The 20,050-nt window shown below is 39.4% G+C and overlaps 1 protein-coding gene across 1 annotated transcript in view; it reads right to left on the reverse strand.

Moving 5' to 3' along the window:
* Positions 1–4,492: 4,492 nt before the first annotated feature.
* LOC126177094 (cyclin-dependent-like kinase 5) overlaps positions 4,493–20,050 on the reverse strand; it is a 33,461-nt gene continuing 17,903 nt past the window's right edge. The window contains exons 6-7 of the mRNA XM_049924348.1: positions 10,695–10,906; positions 4,493–4,653 (exon numbers count right to left, since the gene is read on the reverse strand). Coding sequence (XP_049780305.1) covers positions 4,546–4,653; positions 10,695–10,906 — 320 coding nt within the window. The 3' untranslated portion in view covers positions 4,493–4,545. The remainder of the gene's footprint in view (positions 4,654–10,694; positions 10,907–20,050) is intronic.

Below are 20,050 nucleotides of genomic sequence, written 5' to 3' on the forward strand. Positions count from 1 at the left end.
ACTGCAAACTTTTTTAGACTACACTACAGCACAGTCCATTCAAACATTTCAAATACTGTTTTAGGGGCTCACATTGTAAAAATATTTTCAAGCAATGTCTTTACCAGAATATGGGCACATTTAACATTTTACAAAACCCAATTAGATTTCAGTCAATTTCTTAATGACTCATCCATCCAAAAACTAATATTTTTCATTATATTCTTCTCACAATAATAAGGGGTTCACTTACATAAAAAGACACTTAAGTAATACACTCAAAAAGAAAATATTCATCTTTGGTATTTATATAATATGTGTAGTTCACTTTGTGATTATCCAATTCCACATCAAATACTTTCCACTTAAGAAACTATGGACAAAGCACAGTACACATATTGCTTAGGAATGTTCAGTACCAAACATCAGGATCTCAAGCATATGCATCACAAGCATCATTGTGAATAAAATATACCATCCATTCAGCAGCATCTCTCATAGGTATAACTTCTGTTGATGGCAGAAATGTTCTGCAAGCACAACAACTGGAAGAAATAAAAACAATGAAAGTGGAAGTTTAATTATTTCAATTACATCACATAAACAGAACAGTAAAATGTCAGAGAAAACCAAACCTGTAGACACTATCTTGGCATTTCTTTACCTGCTAATAACTGTCTTCAGAAGTGGTACAGCATAATTTTAGTCTGCATAACAGACAGGGATCTCATTTATATAACATTGTTGCAAAGAAGTTAATTATATCTACACTCTGTACATGAATACTAATTTGGTTATAAATAAGGCGGATCACATAAAACTTGCACTACAAATATTGCAGAAATGTAGAGTGCTACTGGTGTGCGGTTTTCACAGAATGCTACTGGTGTCCAGTTTTCACAGAATGATTTGGTAGTCAGGGACTCATATTGAAGCCCATCAACACATTGTAGTAATACTTAGAAAGTGTATTTTATGAGCAAACTTACACTTTTTAAGTGGAACAATGCCTATTGATATTAACAAAGTAAAAGTAGAGTAAATTAAAATGTCAGTTGCGTTTGTTGGAGGATTCTAGTGTGACTTATTTACGAGATATTGTGTTGTGCAACATCTCCACGGGTGATATGATTTACCAGCGCACAAAAAGCTGACATGCTCATGGCATATGGAGAGTGCAGGAAGAATGCAGTTCGTTCTTGTATGATGTACGAGGCAAGATATCCCAACAGACATCAAACATCTTGGCAATTATTTATCAACCTCTTCAACCAGTCACGTGAAAGTGGTAGTGTAACACCTAGACAATGTAACAGAAGGAAATAAGTGACCACAGAAGAGGGGGAAATAAAATGTCCTTTCTGCTGGGCACGGTAGCTCGTGCACAATCACACAAGGAAGTGGCATGGGTCAGGCAAGTATCTTTCACGTTCTCCAGTGACATAGGTTCCATCCCTATCACACCTCTCTCCATCAACAGCAGCATGGAAACAATTACAACAATTGTGTTAAATTGTGTACATGAGCTTTAAGACATGATACTTATGTATCATCTACTTGTTTAATGATGAAGCCACATTTACCAATCATGGCCAGATAAACAGCCGATACACGCACTATTGGTCTGTTGACAATCCCTGTTGGCTTTGTCACATGGAATGTCAGCATCCATGGAGTGTACACATTTGGTGTGGAATACTGAACCATCAGTTCATAGGCTCATTTTTCATAGACACAACACTGAACACGAACAAGCATCGCAGCCTTCTAACAGACCATCTTCCACGGATGCCAGTAAATGTTTTTCTGAAGACTAGGAGCAGCCTCTGGTACCAAAATTATAGCTGTCCAGCCCATAGTGGACAAATCTTCACGAATTGTTCCCAAATCATTTGACTCGACACAAGGGACCTATATCTTGGCTGGCCCCTTCCCAGGATTTGATGCATGCACACTTTTTTCTGTGGAGAAAGCCAAAAGACACTGTTTACAAGGACATACCAACTGCATTCGATGATATGAACAATGTATTACCGCAGCCTGCTCAAACATCTCTGCTGAAATGCTAGCACATGTGCAGCTGATGTTCCATACCAGACAAAATCATGTATTGCTGATACCGGTGATCATTTTCAACACAACCTGTGATGGTCAGTTGTCTTGTCACTGGTCAGAACCCACATGACCCATGTATGCAGTTGTGTTGTTCTTTAGTGTGTGCTACCACAGCTATTGTACAAGTGTCGCTGTGGGGTCTCTTCAAAATACAATATCTCGGAAATGACTCGCACCAGAATCCTACAACAAACACCACTGACATTCTAATTTACCCTACTTTTAACAGTGGAAAATCCAGGATGGACTGTAACAATATTATGAAAAGAATAGTTGCTACTCACCATATAGCAGAGATGCTGAGTGGCAGATAGGGACAATGAAAAGGGCTGTCGGAAAGTGAGCTTTCAGCAACAAGGCCTTTGTTGAACATCGACAAAACACACACACACACACACACACACACACACACACACACACACACACACGTAAACGCAATTCACACACACTTGACCACAGTCTCTGGCAGCTGGAGCCACAGTTTGTGTGTGTGTGTGTGTGTGTGTGTGTGTGTGTGTGTGTGTGTGTGTGAGTGCGAGCGAGCGCGCATGTTGGATAAAAGCCTTTTCGGCTGATCGCTCACTTTCCGACAGTCTTTTTGTTGTGCCTATCTGCGACACAGCATCCCTGCTATACAGTGAATAGAACTATCATTTTCATAATATTGTTAATTCCATCCTAATCCTTGATTTTCCATTGTTTGCTTACCGCTACAAAGTTTGCTTTGAATAAATGGTACAACATTTTAGGCACCTTAATAGATTAAACACAGAATGCACCAAAATTATTCCATAAAATTTTATTCCTGTTACCACCACATCATAGAAGTCACACACTAAAATACTGCAAAGGTTACATGAAAACACTTCACACAGCATTTGAGAACCCTGACAACAGCATTATTATATTAGTTTCTATACTGGAATGTACTGGGATGACTTTAAGAACTGACTTCTGCACACCACTTCAATAAATTAAGCGCACTGTTTCGCCCCTCAGCAGCATTTCAGCTTATGTAGATGATACGGCAGCAGTGGCGCAGGAATTTATTCACGCTGTTGCAGACACCACAAAAACTCACCTTTACTAACAAATTAATTATAGCATCAAATTAATGATATGGATATAATAGAGGGAAACATTCCACGTTGGGAAAAATATATCTAAAAACAAAGATGATATGACTTATCAAACGAAAGCGCTGGCAGGTCGATAGACACACAAACATACACACAAAATTCAAGCTTTCGCATCCAATGGTTGCTTCATCAGGAAAGAGGGAAGGAGAGGGAAAGATGAAAGGATGTGGGTTTTAAGGGAGAGGGTAAGGAGTCATTCCAATCCCGGGAGCGGAAAGACTTACCTTAGGGAGAAAAAAGGACAGGTATACACTCGCACACACACCCATATCCAACCACACATACACAGACACAAGCAGACATTTCAAATGTCTGCTTGTGTCTGTGTATGTGTGGTTAAAACAGGAGGTTAAAACAAAATGATGAAATTTCCACAGAGATTAAAACTGTATGTTAATCCCTTGTCCTTTACTGGCTGTGGTCGTACCAGATATATCAGACAACTCACACGAAAGCCTGAATATACTAATGTTCTTTTCTACTTTCAAAATTCCACAGAGGTTTTCATTAATCCATTGCTGAAGTAGTACTCAATGAAAAGAGAAACTGAGAGGAATAATTAACCACAGCATATATCTTCCTCTTCACAGTGAAATGTACACTGTTATGAAACTTGCTGACAGATTAAAACTGTATAATCAACCCAGACTCCAAACTTGGACACTTGTCTTTCACACACAGCACTCTTTCCAAAACAGCTTTCCAGAAAGGAGGGCAGGTGTACTGACAGAATGATGGAGTGAACTAGGTCTTGCACTATGCTCAGATACTTCAGTAACAGTCTGTAAAGCCCAAAGGGTCTAGTCAGTCTGAGACATAGTTTGATAATCAGGCTGTTAACAAGTTGTAAAAATAATTCCTCACCTTCATTCTTACGGAACATATTTGGCAAGAAACTCAAACACTCTGACAGTACACAGAATGTGCAACATTTCCTGTGGCCATGCAATTCCCAATAAAAAGACAAATTACATTTTCCAACCTCCTATATCTAACAAAACACTTTCTTGCCAGTTTTTGTACATCTATACCACGTACACAAATGGGTAAAATGGTAATACATAAAATCACACAACATAATAATGCATCCCCCCCCCCCCCTCAAACACTGCCTTCACTATGTGTCCTCTTTAGAAGCTCCTTATATTACACATTGCACTACACTTCAGAGTTAACTCAGTCTAAATCTTGTTCAGTGTCATGAATGAACAGAAAATTGATTAAGAAAATGGTTTCCTGAAATTAATACTTACCATATTAGTGAGTACACAGTGGGGTTTGAAGAAACATCACTCACAGGACATGGCACCAGTCACTGGCAGCGGTCATTTTTAATGGCAGGACTGAGATCACTGAAGTAAAGATGCGCCATTGCATCATCAGCTGCCATCCGCAGTGCTGGATTGCACACCAGAAGACGCTGTAAAGAAGCAGAAAAATAGGATACTCAGATGCTGAGGAGAAAGAATGGATAAGTTGTGGAGTTATGTTGATATTACAACAAAGTGTAGGAAAATGCATGGACATTGGATTTACCATCAGATTAACTGAGCAAACCCCACAATATTTTATTGAGACAGTTACTCAACTTACACACTGTAAACTGTTGGCAAATCTAGAGACTAAATCTGTGAGAAGACACAGGAGGAGAAAAAAAAGGTGTATGCTACGCTTAGTCTAAATCTATCAGAAGACACAGGAGGGGGAAAAAAGTTGTTTGCTATGCTAAGTCAAGCTATATGTGATGTCTTAACAAGATCAATACTACCTCCTACTAAGCAATTTTTTCTTTAAATTTGGTTTAGTGGCCATAAATGCCATGGTACAGAGCTGTTACGTTTGGTAAACAGATGATTGATGTCATATTTTTGTTATTATTAAAGTAGAACTGGCATTTATTGAGGATGATCTTGCTCCCTTCTTCGATAGTAAGCTCAACTAATTGCTCTGTGTTTTGGAGATATGATTTTATCCATTCATAGTCCGGGCCCCTAATACCTACACATTCAAGTTTCTGAAGCAAGATGTTGTGATTGCTGACATCAAATGCTTTAGAGAGGTCTACAAATATGGCTGAGATATGTTCTTTATTGTCTATTGCATTTAAGGCTTCATTTAGGAATGCAAATATAGCTGTCTCAGTAGATTTAGATTTTCGGAATCCATGTTGAGTATTTGAGAAATAATAATTTTTTTCTATTAGTGAATTAGTGATTAGTCTTTTATAATAGATTTTTTCAACTATTTTGGAAAAACCAGATAAGAGTGAGATAGGCCTGTAGTTTGATACTTCTTTTTTTATCCCTTTCTTGAACAGGGGTTTCACTCTCGCTATCTTCAATTTTTCTGGGAACACCCCTTCTGATAGAGAGCAGTTACAGATGTTGACAAGTGGCCTGGCTATGAGGGGAGCACATTTCTTCAAGATATAGTCAGGGATACTGTCCGTACCAACAGAGAATTTGGGCTTCAGTTCTTTGATTATATTAAGTATTTCCTTTTCATTGGTGGGGTATAGAAAAATAGATTTGTTATTTATAGTACATCTGGATTGATCTATAGGAGTACAGTGTAAATTTTGATTTATAAGATTTTCGGCTATCTGCGTAAAGTAGGAATTAAATTTATTTGCAGTTTTTGTGGGTTCAGTTATCACAATTGAGTTCTCCATTAGGCAATTAATGTTATGGAAGTCTATCTGTTCTGCTGCAGTTTCTTTCCTGGCAATATTCCATATGGCTTTCATCTTATTGGTGGAATTTTTTTATGTATGTGTCATTTGCCATTATTTTTGCTTGTTTGACTACATTTTTGAATATCTTTTTTAGGTTTTGTAATAAAAGTCAAATTCTGGTGATGTGAGTTGTTTGGACAATCTGTGCAGTAATCTTTTTTTGTTTGAAGATACTAGAATCCCAGGAGTAATCCATTTATTTTTTGTTTTCCTTGTGTATGTTTTCCTCTGGGTTGAAGGGAAGCACAGTTCAAAATAGTAGGAAAAATTGTTAATAAAGTTATTATATTTTCCATCTGTGTGTTCACAGTTATAAATCTCTTCCCAGCTTTCTTTCCTCAAGTAATGGAGAAAATGATTTATATTTTCATTACTGTAGTTTCTACTGGTGGTTGTTATGCAGTGTTTAAGCTGTAGCTCAGTTTCTATACTCAGTTTTTGAGCTGTGTGATCCTCAAAGCCTGTGTTTAGGGTTTCTATTGTATAGTTCACCTGAAGCTATTAATAGGGATGATTGTGATAAAGGCAAATTCTTAGACTTTTACAATGCTTTTGACACTGTTGGCTATAAAATAGTATTGAGCAAGCTAGAAGTGCTAGGTATAAGAGTAACACTGAATGAGTGGTTTCAGTCTTACTTAAAAAACAGGGTGCAAAAGGCGGAGATCTTTCACAAGTCTGCTGATGATAAATTTTTAGCAAAGCAATTGTCAGACAAGAAATATATAAACACAGTTGGTCCTCAGGATATTGTACTGGGTCTAATTTTGTTCTTAATATAGATCAATGACTTTTCAGACAGTGTAAGACAGGGACAAAAAGTTCTCTTTGCCTATTACAGCAACATCATAGCTACAGGTAAAACATCAGAACTCCTAAAAGGGAAAGCAAATGAAACCCTCAAGGATGTTCCCAATTGGACAGTATGCAATAAATTAAAGTTGAACATTAAGAAAACTAACAGTATGCACTTTAAGCATAGATGATAAATCCATAGATTGTCTAGAAAACACAAAGTTTTTAGGGCTGAACACTGATTGTCATTTAATGTGGAGTGAACATACAAAGGTACTGGCAAAAAGAATGTCACCAGCATGCTATGATCGTAGGGTGTTAGCCTCAGTGCGTAACAGTCAATGTCTTGTGGTGTCATACTAAACCTATGTACACTAAATTCTTAGGTATGGGATTCTTTTCTGGGGACTGAAGGCACTAAACATGTACAAAGTTTTTAAACTGTAGAAAAGGATCATAAGGATAATAACTGGAAGTAGTAACCAGGCTCATTTTAAAGGGTTGTTTAAAAATAAAAAAAGGGAATCTTTACTGTACCAAGTGACCACATTACCAATATACGGGGCACACGAGGGAAAATATTAATAAATACTCCACTAATAATTCTGTACATAATCATTAAACAAGAGCCAGTTTGGAGTTACATTCAGCCAGGAAAACAAACGAAAGAACTCAAAACAGTACGAGGTGCATTCAAGTTCTAAGGCCTCCGATTTTTTTTCTCCGGACTGGAAAGAGATAGAAACATGCGCATTGTTTTAAAATGAGGCCGCGTTCATTGTCAATACGTCCCAGAGATGGCAGCACCGTACAGCAGATGGAATCTTGCCGCCAGCGGCGAGAATGAGAACTGTTTTAAATACTTAAAATGGCGACGTTTTCCTTACTTGAACAGCGTGCAATCATACGTTTTCTGAATTTGCGTGGTGTGAAACCAATTGAAATTCATCGACAGTTGAAGGATGAAGCACACATGTGGTGATGGAGTTATGGATGTGTCAAAAGTGCGTTCGTGGGTGTGACAGTTTAATGAAGGCAGAACATCGTGTGACAACAAACCGAAACAACCTCGGGCTCGCACAAGCTGGTCTGACGACACGATCGAGAAAGTGGAGAGAATTGTTTTGGGGGATCGCCGAATGACTGTTGAACAGATTGCTTCCAGAGTTGGCATTTCTGTGGGTTGTGTGCACACAGTCCTGCATGACGACCTGAAAATGCGAAAAGTGTCATCCAGGTGGGTGCCACGAATGCTGACGGACGACCACATGGCTGCCCGTATGGCATGTTGCCAAGCAATGTTGACGCGCAACGACAGCATGAATGGGACTTTCTTTTCGTCGGTTGTGACCATGGATGAGATGTGGATGCCATTTTTCAATCCAGAAACAAAGCGCCAGTCAGCTCAATGGAAGCACACAGATTCACCGCCATTTCGGGTAACCGCCAGTGCTGAAAAAATGATGGTGTCCATGTTCTGGGACAGCGAGGGCGTAATCCTTACCCATTGCATTCCAAAGGGCACTACAGTAACAGGTGCATCCTACGAAAATGTTTTGAAGAACAAATTCCTTCCTGCACTGCAACAAAAACGTCTGGGAAGGGCTGCGCGTGTGCTGTTTCACCAAGACAACGCACCCGCACATCGAGCTAATGTTACGCAACAGTTTCTTAATGATAACAACTTTGAAGTGATTCCTCATGCTCCCTACTCACCTGACCTGGCTCCTAGTGACTTTTGGCTTTTTCCAACAATGAAAGACACTCTCCGTGGCCGCACATTCACCAGCCGTGCTGCTATTGCCTCAACGATTTTCCAGTGGTCAAAACAGACTCCTAAAGAAGCCTTCGCCGCTGCCATGAAATCATGGCATCAGCGTTGTGAAAAATGTGTACGTCTGCAGGGCGATTACGTCGAGAAGTAACGCCAGTTTCATCGATTTCGGGTGAGTAGTTAATTACAAAAAAAATCGGAGGCCTTAGAAATTGAATGCACCTCGTATTTTATATTACGGGATAAAACTGTGTAATAAAGCGCGAAAGGAAGAGAAGACGATTACTGAAACACATTTGTTTAAAAAAGCCAGCTAAAATGTACTTCAGAAATAATGCATATCACACAATTAAAGATTACTTCAAGGAACAAGAGTAGCATATAGTAATCATGGTTTATTGTTTTCACAAGGATCATGCGTCGGGACGTATAATGCACAATAGTACAGTACACAGAGTTAGTTTTTCAAGTAGACAGTAGCAAAGGGACACATCTGCATCTTCTCAGTCAATGTGTCATCTGTAGGTGGCTTAGTGTAAGCAAAAGTGAAGAGTACAACTATGTTTTACATAGCAAGTGACCGGAAACGTCCAGGAGTTATCACCACATGTCTTCAGTGCATGGACAGTGAAGAAGAAATTAAGTTTTATATCACAAGTTACCCGAAACAATCTGTGGTAAATGAAGATACATTAGTCAGTAGAGAACTACTGTGTGAAACAGTGCAGCTGTTAGAACACTGACATTGTAATCAGGAGGATGGAGCTGCTCTGTCCAGTCATCCTGATTTTGGTCTTCCGTGGTTTTTCTGGAATGTTACGGCAAAAGCCAGAATGGTTCCTTAATGAAGGCCACAGCCAACCAACTGTTCTATCCCTGTAGAATACCTGTCCTATTCTCTTAAAGCGTGTTATTTATGCTGTGTTATATTTTGGCCCATTCACTGGAATTTTATTACCTTGACATATCCTGTATCACTGCAAAATGATCCCTGGATGAATAAATAAATAATAAATAAATGTCTGGGATATAAATGGTCTGCAACTTTTTCGTCGTAGTTTCCCAGCATCAACTGTTAATGGCTTGTGGTTTCCCATATAACCTGTGTGTCAGGAATGCCAAGGAGACAATGTGATGGTGGGAGGGAGGGGGGGGGAGGGAAGAGAGAGAGGAGAGAGAGAGGGGGGGGGGAGGATTCCCAAAAGTATATTCACGCATTATATGATTTCATGTTACTATGTTTAGGGGCTCCAAATGTGATATGTGAGGGTTTTATACTATACTGAATTCTCAAAGTTGGACATAATGTACAGATCTGCACTTCTAATGGTCTATATATTGGCACATTCCAAATCTGTGGAATAAAGATCATTTGAGTTGTATGTACATTTCTTCATATTCCAATGTTCAAAAACATTTGTGTATTTTATTTTTCAACTTCCAATCCTCCTCGTATTTTTTCAATGCTCATGTGAGCCATTATGGACTAACCTTACACACTTCTCAAAAATTTATTTTCTGCATTTTATATTTCCCTTAATATTATTTCATTAGCAACCAGCTTTTTCAATAAACCAAAAGTATTGGAAGAGCCAGTGTACATGATGAAACACATCACACAGTAATAATATAGGCAAGGGAAAAAGGCACTAGTTACTAAAACTGAATTCTCCCCCCCCCCCCCCCCCCCCCGTTCTCATTTGGCATTAAGGGAATTATCTGAAGAAAGAATAAAGGTTCCAGAAATTACTGTTATTATTTTCAGAATAGTGAAGTCATAATTTGGTAAACTGAAAGGGTATAACATTACTTTAGAAAAAGATTAACTATTTTATGCTTCCAGAATGAGATTTTCACTCTGCAGCGGAGTGTGCGCTGATACGAAACTTCCGGGCAGATTAAAACTGTGTGCCCGACCGAGACTCGAACTCGGCACCTTTGCCTTTCACAGGCAAGTGCTCTACCATCTGAGCTACCGAAGCACAACTCACGCCCGGTACTCACAGCTTTACTTCTGCCAGTTATTATGCTTATTTTAAATAAAACATGGATTTTTCCTTTGTTTGAAAAACTACTACACTATTTCCTGACTAGGGCAAAATTAGTACTACATTATATGAATGATCACATGCTGAAGTGAAATCTGATAACTGCTTACCTGTAAAAGGTCCCGACCTTTGGCGTTTAGCTTCGGCACTACTTGACTAAATGCCATGCTTGGATGATAAATTGGAAATGGTTTATAATCTGGTAGTTGTGTCAGACCACTCCATGTCTCTTCAGTTGGAGTACCTAACAACTTAAAGATTCGTTTCAACTGATCTTCGACATCTGAACCAGGAAAGAGTGGTCTCCCTGCATTCGCCAACTCTGGAAAACACATTGGTGTATCAACAAATAACGTTAAAAAATTCTGCTGAGCTGCAAAATGTGCACTGAATAAAATTAGTGCAGATAAAATCAAAGTGTCTGTAGCAATGCGCAGAAAAAAATATTTCATCATTCAGTTTCACCTTAGACCGTTACAAAGATGACTCCAGGAGCTAACAAATTCAAAAATCCAACAAACATATTAAAAAATGACACTGAAATGCTCGTTTCTAAATGAGATTAACAGTAGGCCACCGAAATTCATGTGGACTTTTACAGAAATTATTTCCTATCATGCTAAGCAAACTACATAAAATCTAGATAATTATGGGTTTCTCATGGTTTTCTTAAATTGAGTATCCTTCAAAAAAGAAAAAGAGTGATTTCCCTCGCCATCTTTGCTTGATCCAAACTTTTGCTCCACCTCTAACAACCTCTCTGTTGATGGGGCGTCACAGCCCAGACCCTTCGTCCTCTATCAAAGCAACAAATACAGCAGTTCAGAATATGATTTGCATGTGCACAAATTTTGTTATCTGAGATATTCCCAATATCACCAAAACAAGAACAGTTTTTATTGATCATGTACACAATTGTCAAGATTCCTTGTGTCCTACTAATGTAATTTGGCTAGAAACCACAATAAAAAATAATAATAATTTGATGTTAAATTTAAGTGATGGTCATTTCTGTAACACACAAAATACACTAGCAGGCAGCAAATTTTTGGTCATGTTGATGGTTGCACAAGACAATAAGCCATAGATCACATATGACTGAACAGGAGAGAGAAATAAATAAATATATAAGAAACTGCACAGAACCACTCCTTGGGCCTGAAATTTCGTGAAAGAGAAGAGGAAGAAGAAGATTTCTTGAAAGAGAAGAAGAAGATGAAAAAGATGTTGCAGTCAAATCTATTCCAGCTCAGTCTCCTATTTCAGATTTTCTAAGTTTTCTTCAGACAATATGTGAGTAGTAAAATTTCATTCATGCTGCCACAGCATTAACTGCTTCCCCATTATAGGTTCACACCTTAAAATTCTCCACTTCTATTGAACCTGCTATTGACAAAACTTGGAAACCAATTACAAAACAAGGGAGTAATGAAGAAAGATTAGGGTTTAATATTCTGTGGACAAAGAAGTGATTAGAGGTAGAGCACAAACTCAAAAACTGAACAAGAGCTGAGAAAGAAACTGAGTGTCTTTTTCAAAGGAAACATCCAAGTATTCACCGTAACTGATTCACGGCGGGACTAAGTCTAGATGGTCAGACAAGATTTTGGAACACTGCACCTTCTGAAAGCAAATCCAGTATGCCAGATGTTGAACCATCTTGTTCGGTAGAGGTAAAATGGGTAGATTTACATTATCTTTGCTCTGACCATGAAGGTCAAATGTTAACAATAAAAAACATGCTGTCCAGTTAGCTTTAGGCAATAAAGCTAACAGAAAAAATTACTGCATCACAGAATAATCTACAATGACTCAATCATAATGTTTAGAAAGAAATTACAGAAAGAATCCTGGGAAAAATTTATACAGCAGACAGTGTAGATCAAAAGTTTAAGTATTTCTTAAATAGATTCCTACATCATTTCTTGCTATCTTGTTTTCCACAGAAATAAATTTGTGTAAAACTTAACAAAAGCAAGCCAGGTTAATGCAGCAGACAAATGCACTCTGTTCAAAACATAAAACATTCTAAGAATAGAGAAGACATTAGCAAACAAGAAACAAACAAAAACTGTGCTACAAATGAAACCAAGACCCACACAGGAGCTACGGCAGAAACAATGATACTTTCAAATCCTTGGCCACTAAATTCAATAATTTCTTCCTCACAGTGACAGAAAATGTCACTGTGCATCGACTAATAAACAACTGCTTACAGATGCATTAGATGTACAGGGCTATTACAAATGATTGAAGCGATTTCATAAATTCACTGTAGCTCCATTCATTGACATATGGTTATGACACACTACAGATACGTAGAAAAACTCATAAAGTTTTGTTCGGCTGAAGCCGCACTTCAGGTTTCTGCCGCCAGAGCGATCGAGAGCGCAGTGAGACAAAATGGCGACAGGAGCCGAGAAAGCGTATGTCGTGCTTGAAATGCACTCACATCAGTCAGTCATAACAGTGCAACGACACTTCAGGACGAAGTTCAACTAAGATCCACCAACTACTAACTCCATTCGGCGATGGTATGCGCAGTTTAAAGCTTCTGGATGCCTCTGTAAGGGGAAATCAATGGGTCGGCCTGCAGTGAGCGAGGAAACGGTTGAACGCGTGCGGGCAAGTTTCACGCGTGTATCTGGACATGCTGGAAAATTGGCTCATGCCACAACTGGAGACCGACAGCGCCGACTTCATCTTTCAACAGGATGGTGCTCCACCGCACTTCCATCATGACGTTCGGCATTTCTTAAACAGGAGATTGGAAAACCGATGGATCGGTCGTGGTGGAGATCATGATCAGCAATTCATGTCATGGCCTCCACGCTCTCCCAACTTAACCCCATGCGATTTCTTTCTGTGGGGTTATGTGAAAGATTCAGTGTTTAAACTTCCTCTACCAAGAAACGTGCCAGAACTGCGAGCTCGCATCAACGATGCTTTTGAACTCATTGATGGGGACATGCTGCGCCGAGTGTGGGAGGAACTTGATTATCGGCTTGATGTCTGCCGAATCACTAAAGGGGCACATATCGAACATTTGTGAATGCCTAAAAAACCTTTTTGAGTTTTTGTATGTGTGTGCAAAGCATTGTGAAAATATCTCAAATAATAAAGTTATTGTGGAGCTGTGAAATCGCTTCAATCATTTGTAATAACCCTGTATATGTGAAGACACTGCATGTACCATCAGCTGACAGTAATTTCGAAAACACAATTCCTTAGGAGATAACAGGATTCACCAGGTCACTAAAAAGTAGCAATTCTGCTGTCTATGATTGTTTTCTTGCAGAGTATTAAAATCTTGAGCCCACCTGAAGGGACTATTTTTATGCTGTCTTTGTAATCATTACATATACTATGAATGCAAAAGTTCTGTATATGTTTGTTACTCCTCTATGCTGAAATGGCAGGACAGATTTGGAAGAAATTTGGAATGAATTTAGCTTATAGCACGAATTAGCACAATGCTACTTTTAAATGTGTTTAGTGCAAGATATTTATTGATTTGAAGCATTCAATGTGAAATTTAGAACAATAATTACTCTTACAAAGGCTATTTACTTTTTGTCCTTTGAACTGTATCATATATGGGAAAATACCTTTATTGTTTAATATGTCATACGTAATATGATTCAATGTAATGAATATAATAGAGGGAAACATTCCACGTGGGAAAAATATATCTAAAAACAAAGATGATGAGACTTACCAAACAAAAGCGCTGGCAGGTCAATAGACACACAAACAAACACAAACATACACACAAAATTCAAGCTTTCGCAACAAACGGTTGCTTCATCAGGAAAGAGGGAAGGAGAGGGAAAGACGAAAGGATGTGGGTTTTAAGGGAGAGGGTAAGGAGTCATTCCAATCCCGGGAGTGGAAAGACTTACCTTAGGGGGAAAAAAGGACAGGTATACACTCGCACACACACACATATCCATTCGTGCCTGTGTATGTGCGGATGGATATGTGTGTGTGTGTGTGTGTGTGCGCGCGCGAGTGTATACCTGTCCTTTTTTCCCCCTAAGGTAAGTCTTTCCGCTCCCGGGATTGGAATGACTCCTTACCCTCTCCCTTAAAACCCACATCCTTTCGTCTTTCCCTCTCCTTCCCTCTTTCCTGATGAAGCAACCGTTTGTTGCGAAAGTTTGAATTTTGTGTCAATGTTTGTGTTTGTTTGTGTGTCTATCGACCTGCCAGCGCTTTTGTTTGGTATGTCTCATCATCTTTGTTTTTAGATATATGATTCAATGTAATGAATACAATGCTTAAACAACCCTCAAAGTGTTTAATCCATACTTTCATATAATCCTATTGCATTTTAGCCACTGAGCATCAGGCTATCTTATAGTTTCTAGACACTTGAAGTCTCATGACCATGGTGTCATTTAAATGCTGTATGACAGATGATGTGCCTTTACATCTAGAATGTGGTAGACTTTTAGTTAGGCAGGATTTGATTGTGATATGCAAGCCTATCCACTGGTAACAGGCACACACATGAGGGCATATGACATTGTTACACAAACAAATATAAAATTTGTGCTGCATCAAACTATAAATTGCTTATTTTCTTTCTTCGACGAGTTAGTATGTTTGTTCCTCATTTATGGTGAAATGTCTGAATGGATTTGGATATACTTTGGAATGGAAATAGTCTATGCCCTGAATTAACACATATGTCATCTTTTATTCCAGAAAGAGTCACTGTACCCCTAGGATGGTCAACATGACTACTGTTCCCATGGAATGGGTAACATAACTAAAAGTCTTCCATGAAAGTTAACTATCAAATGAATGCATTAAGTTTAGTGTACAGATAACAGCACCCAAAGAACGAATCAATGGGAAACACCAATAAAAAATTACTGATCATATATTTGGTGGGGTTACAACCTGCCTGTCAATGGATACAGTTATGAAAACAGACAACACTACTACAGACCCTGTAGAGTTTCTAAATTCATTAGAGCTGTCGGGGACGCCATCGCACTAGTTGGAGCTGAAGGTGTGTGTGCCTGTCACACTGATGCATAACCTGGATCCACCAAGACTGTGCAATGGCACCAGGTTACTATCATGGAGCTGAGAAGGTATATCGTGCAGGCCACCATAATCACTGGCAGAGCCACAGGAAAGACAGTACTGATACCATGAATTCCTATCAAGCCATCAAACTTGCCTTTCCAGTTCAAATGCTTACAGATCCCTTTGAAAGTGGCCTTCTTGATCATTATAAATATGAGTCTAGGAAAAACATTAAAAGTGTCAGGTATTCATCCGGGCACATCACGTTTTTCACATTGACAACTCTACACTGGCTGCTCACATGTATCAAGAGCCAGAAATCTATACATATTCACAGAGAACAAGAAGTCTTGGAATGTTGTTTACAGAGACATATTACAGTATTTTTCTGGCTCTCCATAAACACCAATACAATTATGTTTTCCATGCTAGGCATCTCGCAAACAATCTTGAAATTATTTACTCTCTTTCCTGGTACATTTTGTAATTCACTACTTGAACACGTAAAAATTTTTACCTTAAGTAAACATGAGTAATGCATACTCTGCCAGCTCATCTCATTGTCTCACAATTTGCCACCCCCCTCTCCCCCTTATGATGCCACACTTTGCTGGGCTGCAAGTGGATAACTGTTGTGATAGTGCATACATGTGAATTGTGAGTTTCAGCATTAACATTTCTTTATAAATAATTGTTTAACTGCAGGTAACACCATGGGGTGCAACTAATCAGTCCTGACAGACTTAAATGTGCTGCAGTAGCACCCAGCTATAAAACTGGAGATAAGCAAACCACTTCTAATTACAGACTCAGTTCACCTCTTTAGATATCATCATCATCATCATCATCATCATCATCATCATCATTTAAGACTGATTATGCCTTTCAGCGTTCAGTCTGGAGCATAGCCCCCCTTATACAGTTCCTCCATGATCCCCTATTCAGTGCTAACATTGGTGCCTCTTCTGATGTTAAACCTATTACTTCAAAATCATTCTTAACCAAATCCAGGTACCTTCTCCTCGGTCTGCCCCGACTCCTCCTACCCTCTACTGCTGAATCCATGAGTCTCTTGGGTAACCTTGCTTCTCCCATGCGTGTAACATGACCCCACCATCTGAGCCTGTTCGCCCTGACTGCTACATCTATAGAGTTCATTCCCAGTTTTTCTTTGATTTCCTCATTGTGGACACCCTCCTGCCATTGTTCCCATCTACTAGTACCTGCAATCATCCTAGCTACTTTCATATCCATAACCTCAACCTTGTTGATAAGGTAGCCTGAATCCACCCAGCTTTCGCTCCCATACAACAAAGTTGGTCGAAAGATTGAACGGTGCACAGATAACTTAGTCTTGGTACTGACTTCCTTCTTGCAGAAGAGAGTAGATCGTAGCTGAGCGCTCACTGCATTAGCTTTGCTACACCTCACTTCCAGTTCTTTCACTATGTTGCCATCCTGTGAGAATATGCATCCTAAGTACTTGAAACCGTCCACCTGTTCTAACTTTGTTCCTCCTATTTGGCACTCAATCCGTTTATATTTCTTTCCCACTGACATTACTTTCGTTTTGGAGATGCTAATCTTCATACCATAGTCCTTACATTTCTGATCTAGCTCTGAAATATTACTTTGCAAACTTTCAATCGAATCTGCCATCACAACTAAGTCATCTGAATATGCAAGACTTCTTATTTTGTGTTCACATATCTTAATCTCACCCAGCCAGTCTATTGTTTTCAACATATGATCCATAAATAATATGAACAACAGTGGAGACAGGTTGCAGCCTTGTCTTACCCCTGAAACTACTCTGAACCATGAACTCAATTTACTGTCAACTCTAACTGCTGCCTGACTATCCATGTAAAGACCTTTAATTGCTTGCAAAAGTTTGCCTCCTATTCCATAATCTTGTAGAACAGACAATAACTTCCTCCTAGGGACCCGGTCATATGCCTTTTCTAGATCTATAAAGCATAGACCTAAAAACAAAGATGATGTGACTTACCAAATGAAAGTGCTGGCAGGTCGACAGACACACAAACGAACACAAACATACACACAAAATTCAAGCTTTCGCAACAAACTGTTGCCTCATCAGGAAAGAGGCAACAGTTTGTTGCGAAAGCTTGAATTTTGTGTGTATGTTTGTGTTCGTTTGTGTGTCTGTCGACCTGCCAGCACTTTCATTTGGTAAGTCACATCATCTTTGTTTTTAGGTATATTTTTCCTTCATGGAATGTTTCCTTCTATTATATCTATAAAGCATAGATACAATTCCCTGTTCCACTCATAACACTTCTCCATTATTTGCCGTAAGCTAAAGATCTGGTCCTGACAACCTCTAAGAGGCCTAAACCCACACTGATTTTCATCCAATTGGTCCTCAACTAATACTCGCACTTTCCTTTCAACAATACCTGAGAAGATTTTACCCACAACGCTGATTAAAGAGATACCTCTGTAGTTGTTACAATCTTTTCTGTTTCCATGTTTAAAGATTGGTGTGATTACTGCTTTTGTCCAGTCTGATGGAACCTGTGCCGACTCCCAGGCCATTTCAATTATCCTGTGTAGCCATTTAAGACTTGACTTTCCACTGTATTTGATGAGTTCCGACTTAATTTCATCCACCCCAGCCGCTTTATTGCACTGCAATCTGTTGACCATTTTTTCCACTTCCTCAAATGTGATCCTATTTCCATCATCATTCCTATCCCATTCTACCTCAAAATCTGAAACATTACTGATCGCATTTTCACGTACATTGAGCAACTCTTCAAAATATTCCCTCCATCTGCCCAAGGCATCCACAGGATTCACCAGCAGTTTTCCTGACCTGTCCAAAATACTTGTCATTTCCTTCTTACCTCCCTTTCGAAGACTGCTAATTACACTCCAGAATGGTTTTCCAGCAGCTTGACCCATAGTCTCCAACCTGTTTCCAAAGTCTTCCCACGATTTCTTCTTGGATGCTGCAATTATCTGTTTGGCTTTGTTTCTTTCTTCAACATAACTTTCTCTGTCTACCTGGGTTCTGGTATGTAGCCATTTTTGATACGCCTTCTTTTTCCTTTTACAGGCTGCCTTGACTGTATCATTCCACCAAGCTGTTTGCTTCATCCTACTTTTACACACTACTGTTCCAAGACATTCTTTAGCCACTTCTAGTACTGTGTCCCTGTACCTTGTCCATTCCTTTTCCAATGACTGTAATTGACTACATTCAACTAACTGGTACCTTTCTGAGATCGCTGTTATGTACTTGTGCCTGATTTCCTTATCCTGAAGTTTCTCCACTCTTCTCCTCCTACATATGGACCTGACCTCCTGCACTTTCGGCCTCACAACTCCAATTTCACTGCAGATTAAGTGATGATCAGTGTCATCAAAGAATCCCCTGAATACACGTGTGTCCCTCACGGCCTTCCTGAATTCCTGATCTGTTATTATATAGTCAATGACAGATCTGGTTCCCCTGCCTTCCCAAGTATACCGGTGAATGTTCTTATGTTTAAAAAAGGAGTTTGTGATTACTAATCCCATACTGGCACAGAAATCCAAGAGTTGTTTCCCGTTCCTGTTGGCCTCCATATCCTCTCCAAATTTACCCATAACCTTTTCATACCCTTCTGTTCGATTTCCAATCCTGGCGTTAAAATCACCCATGAGCAGAACACTGTCCTTGTCCTTTACTCTAACAACTACATCACAGAGTGCCTCATAAAAACTATCCATCTTATCTTGATCTGTCCCTTCACAATGCGAATATACTGACACAATCCTAATTTTCTTGCTAGACACTGTCAAATCTATCCACATCAGTCGTTCGTTTACATACCTTATTGCAACTACGCTGGGTTCCATTTCTTTCCTGATGTAAAGCCCTACACCCCATTGTGCTATTCCTGCTTTGACTCCTGACAGGTAGACCTTGTATTCTCCCACTTCCTCTTCTTTCTCACCCCTTACCCGAATGTCACTAACAGCTAAAACGTCCAGCCCCATCTTACTTGCAGCCTCTGCCAGCTCTACCTTCTTCCCAGAGTAGCCCCCATTGATATTAATAGCTCCCCATCTCATTACCATTTGTTTGCCAAGTCGTATCTTAGGAGTCCCTGGTTTGTCAGTTAGAGGTGGGACTCCGTCACCTCCAAAGGTCCAGGCATTTTGCTCTGATTGTTGCCAGCATCATATTTAAAGTACCAGGGAAGCAGGTTGCTAGCCTTACTTGCCCCGAGTCCCATTGGGTTTTACCCCTAACGGCTGAGGGACTAACCGGTGGATTTGGTAGTCTTTGCCGTATGAGCACAAAGGTGACCACGACTCAGAATATGTCCGAGATGCCCAGCCTTATTTCGAAGTAACTGGTATCCCGACTGTCGGGACCACTTACTTGGCCACTCATACGTTCCCCTTGGTT

This window comes from Schistocerca cancellata, chromosome 3 (assembly GCF_023864275.1).
Source record: "Schistocerca cancellata isolate TAMUIC-IGC-003103 chromosome 3, iqSchCanc2.1, whole genome shotgun sequence".
NCBI lineage: Eukaryota > Metazoa > Arthropoda > Insecta > Orthoptera > Acrididae > Schistocerca > Schistocerca cancellata.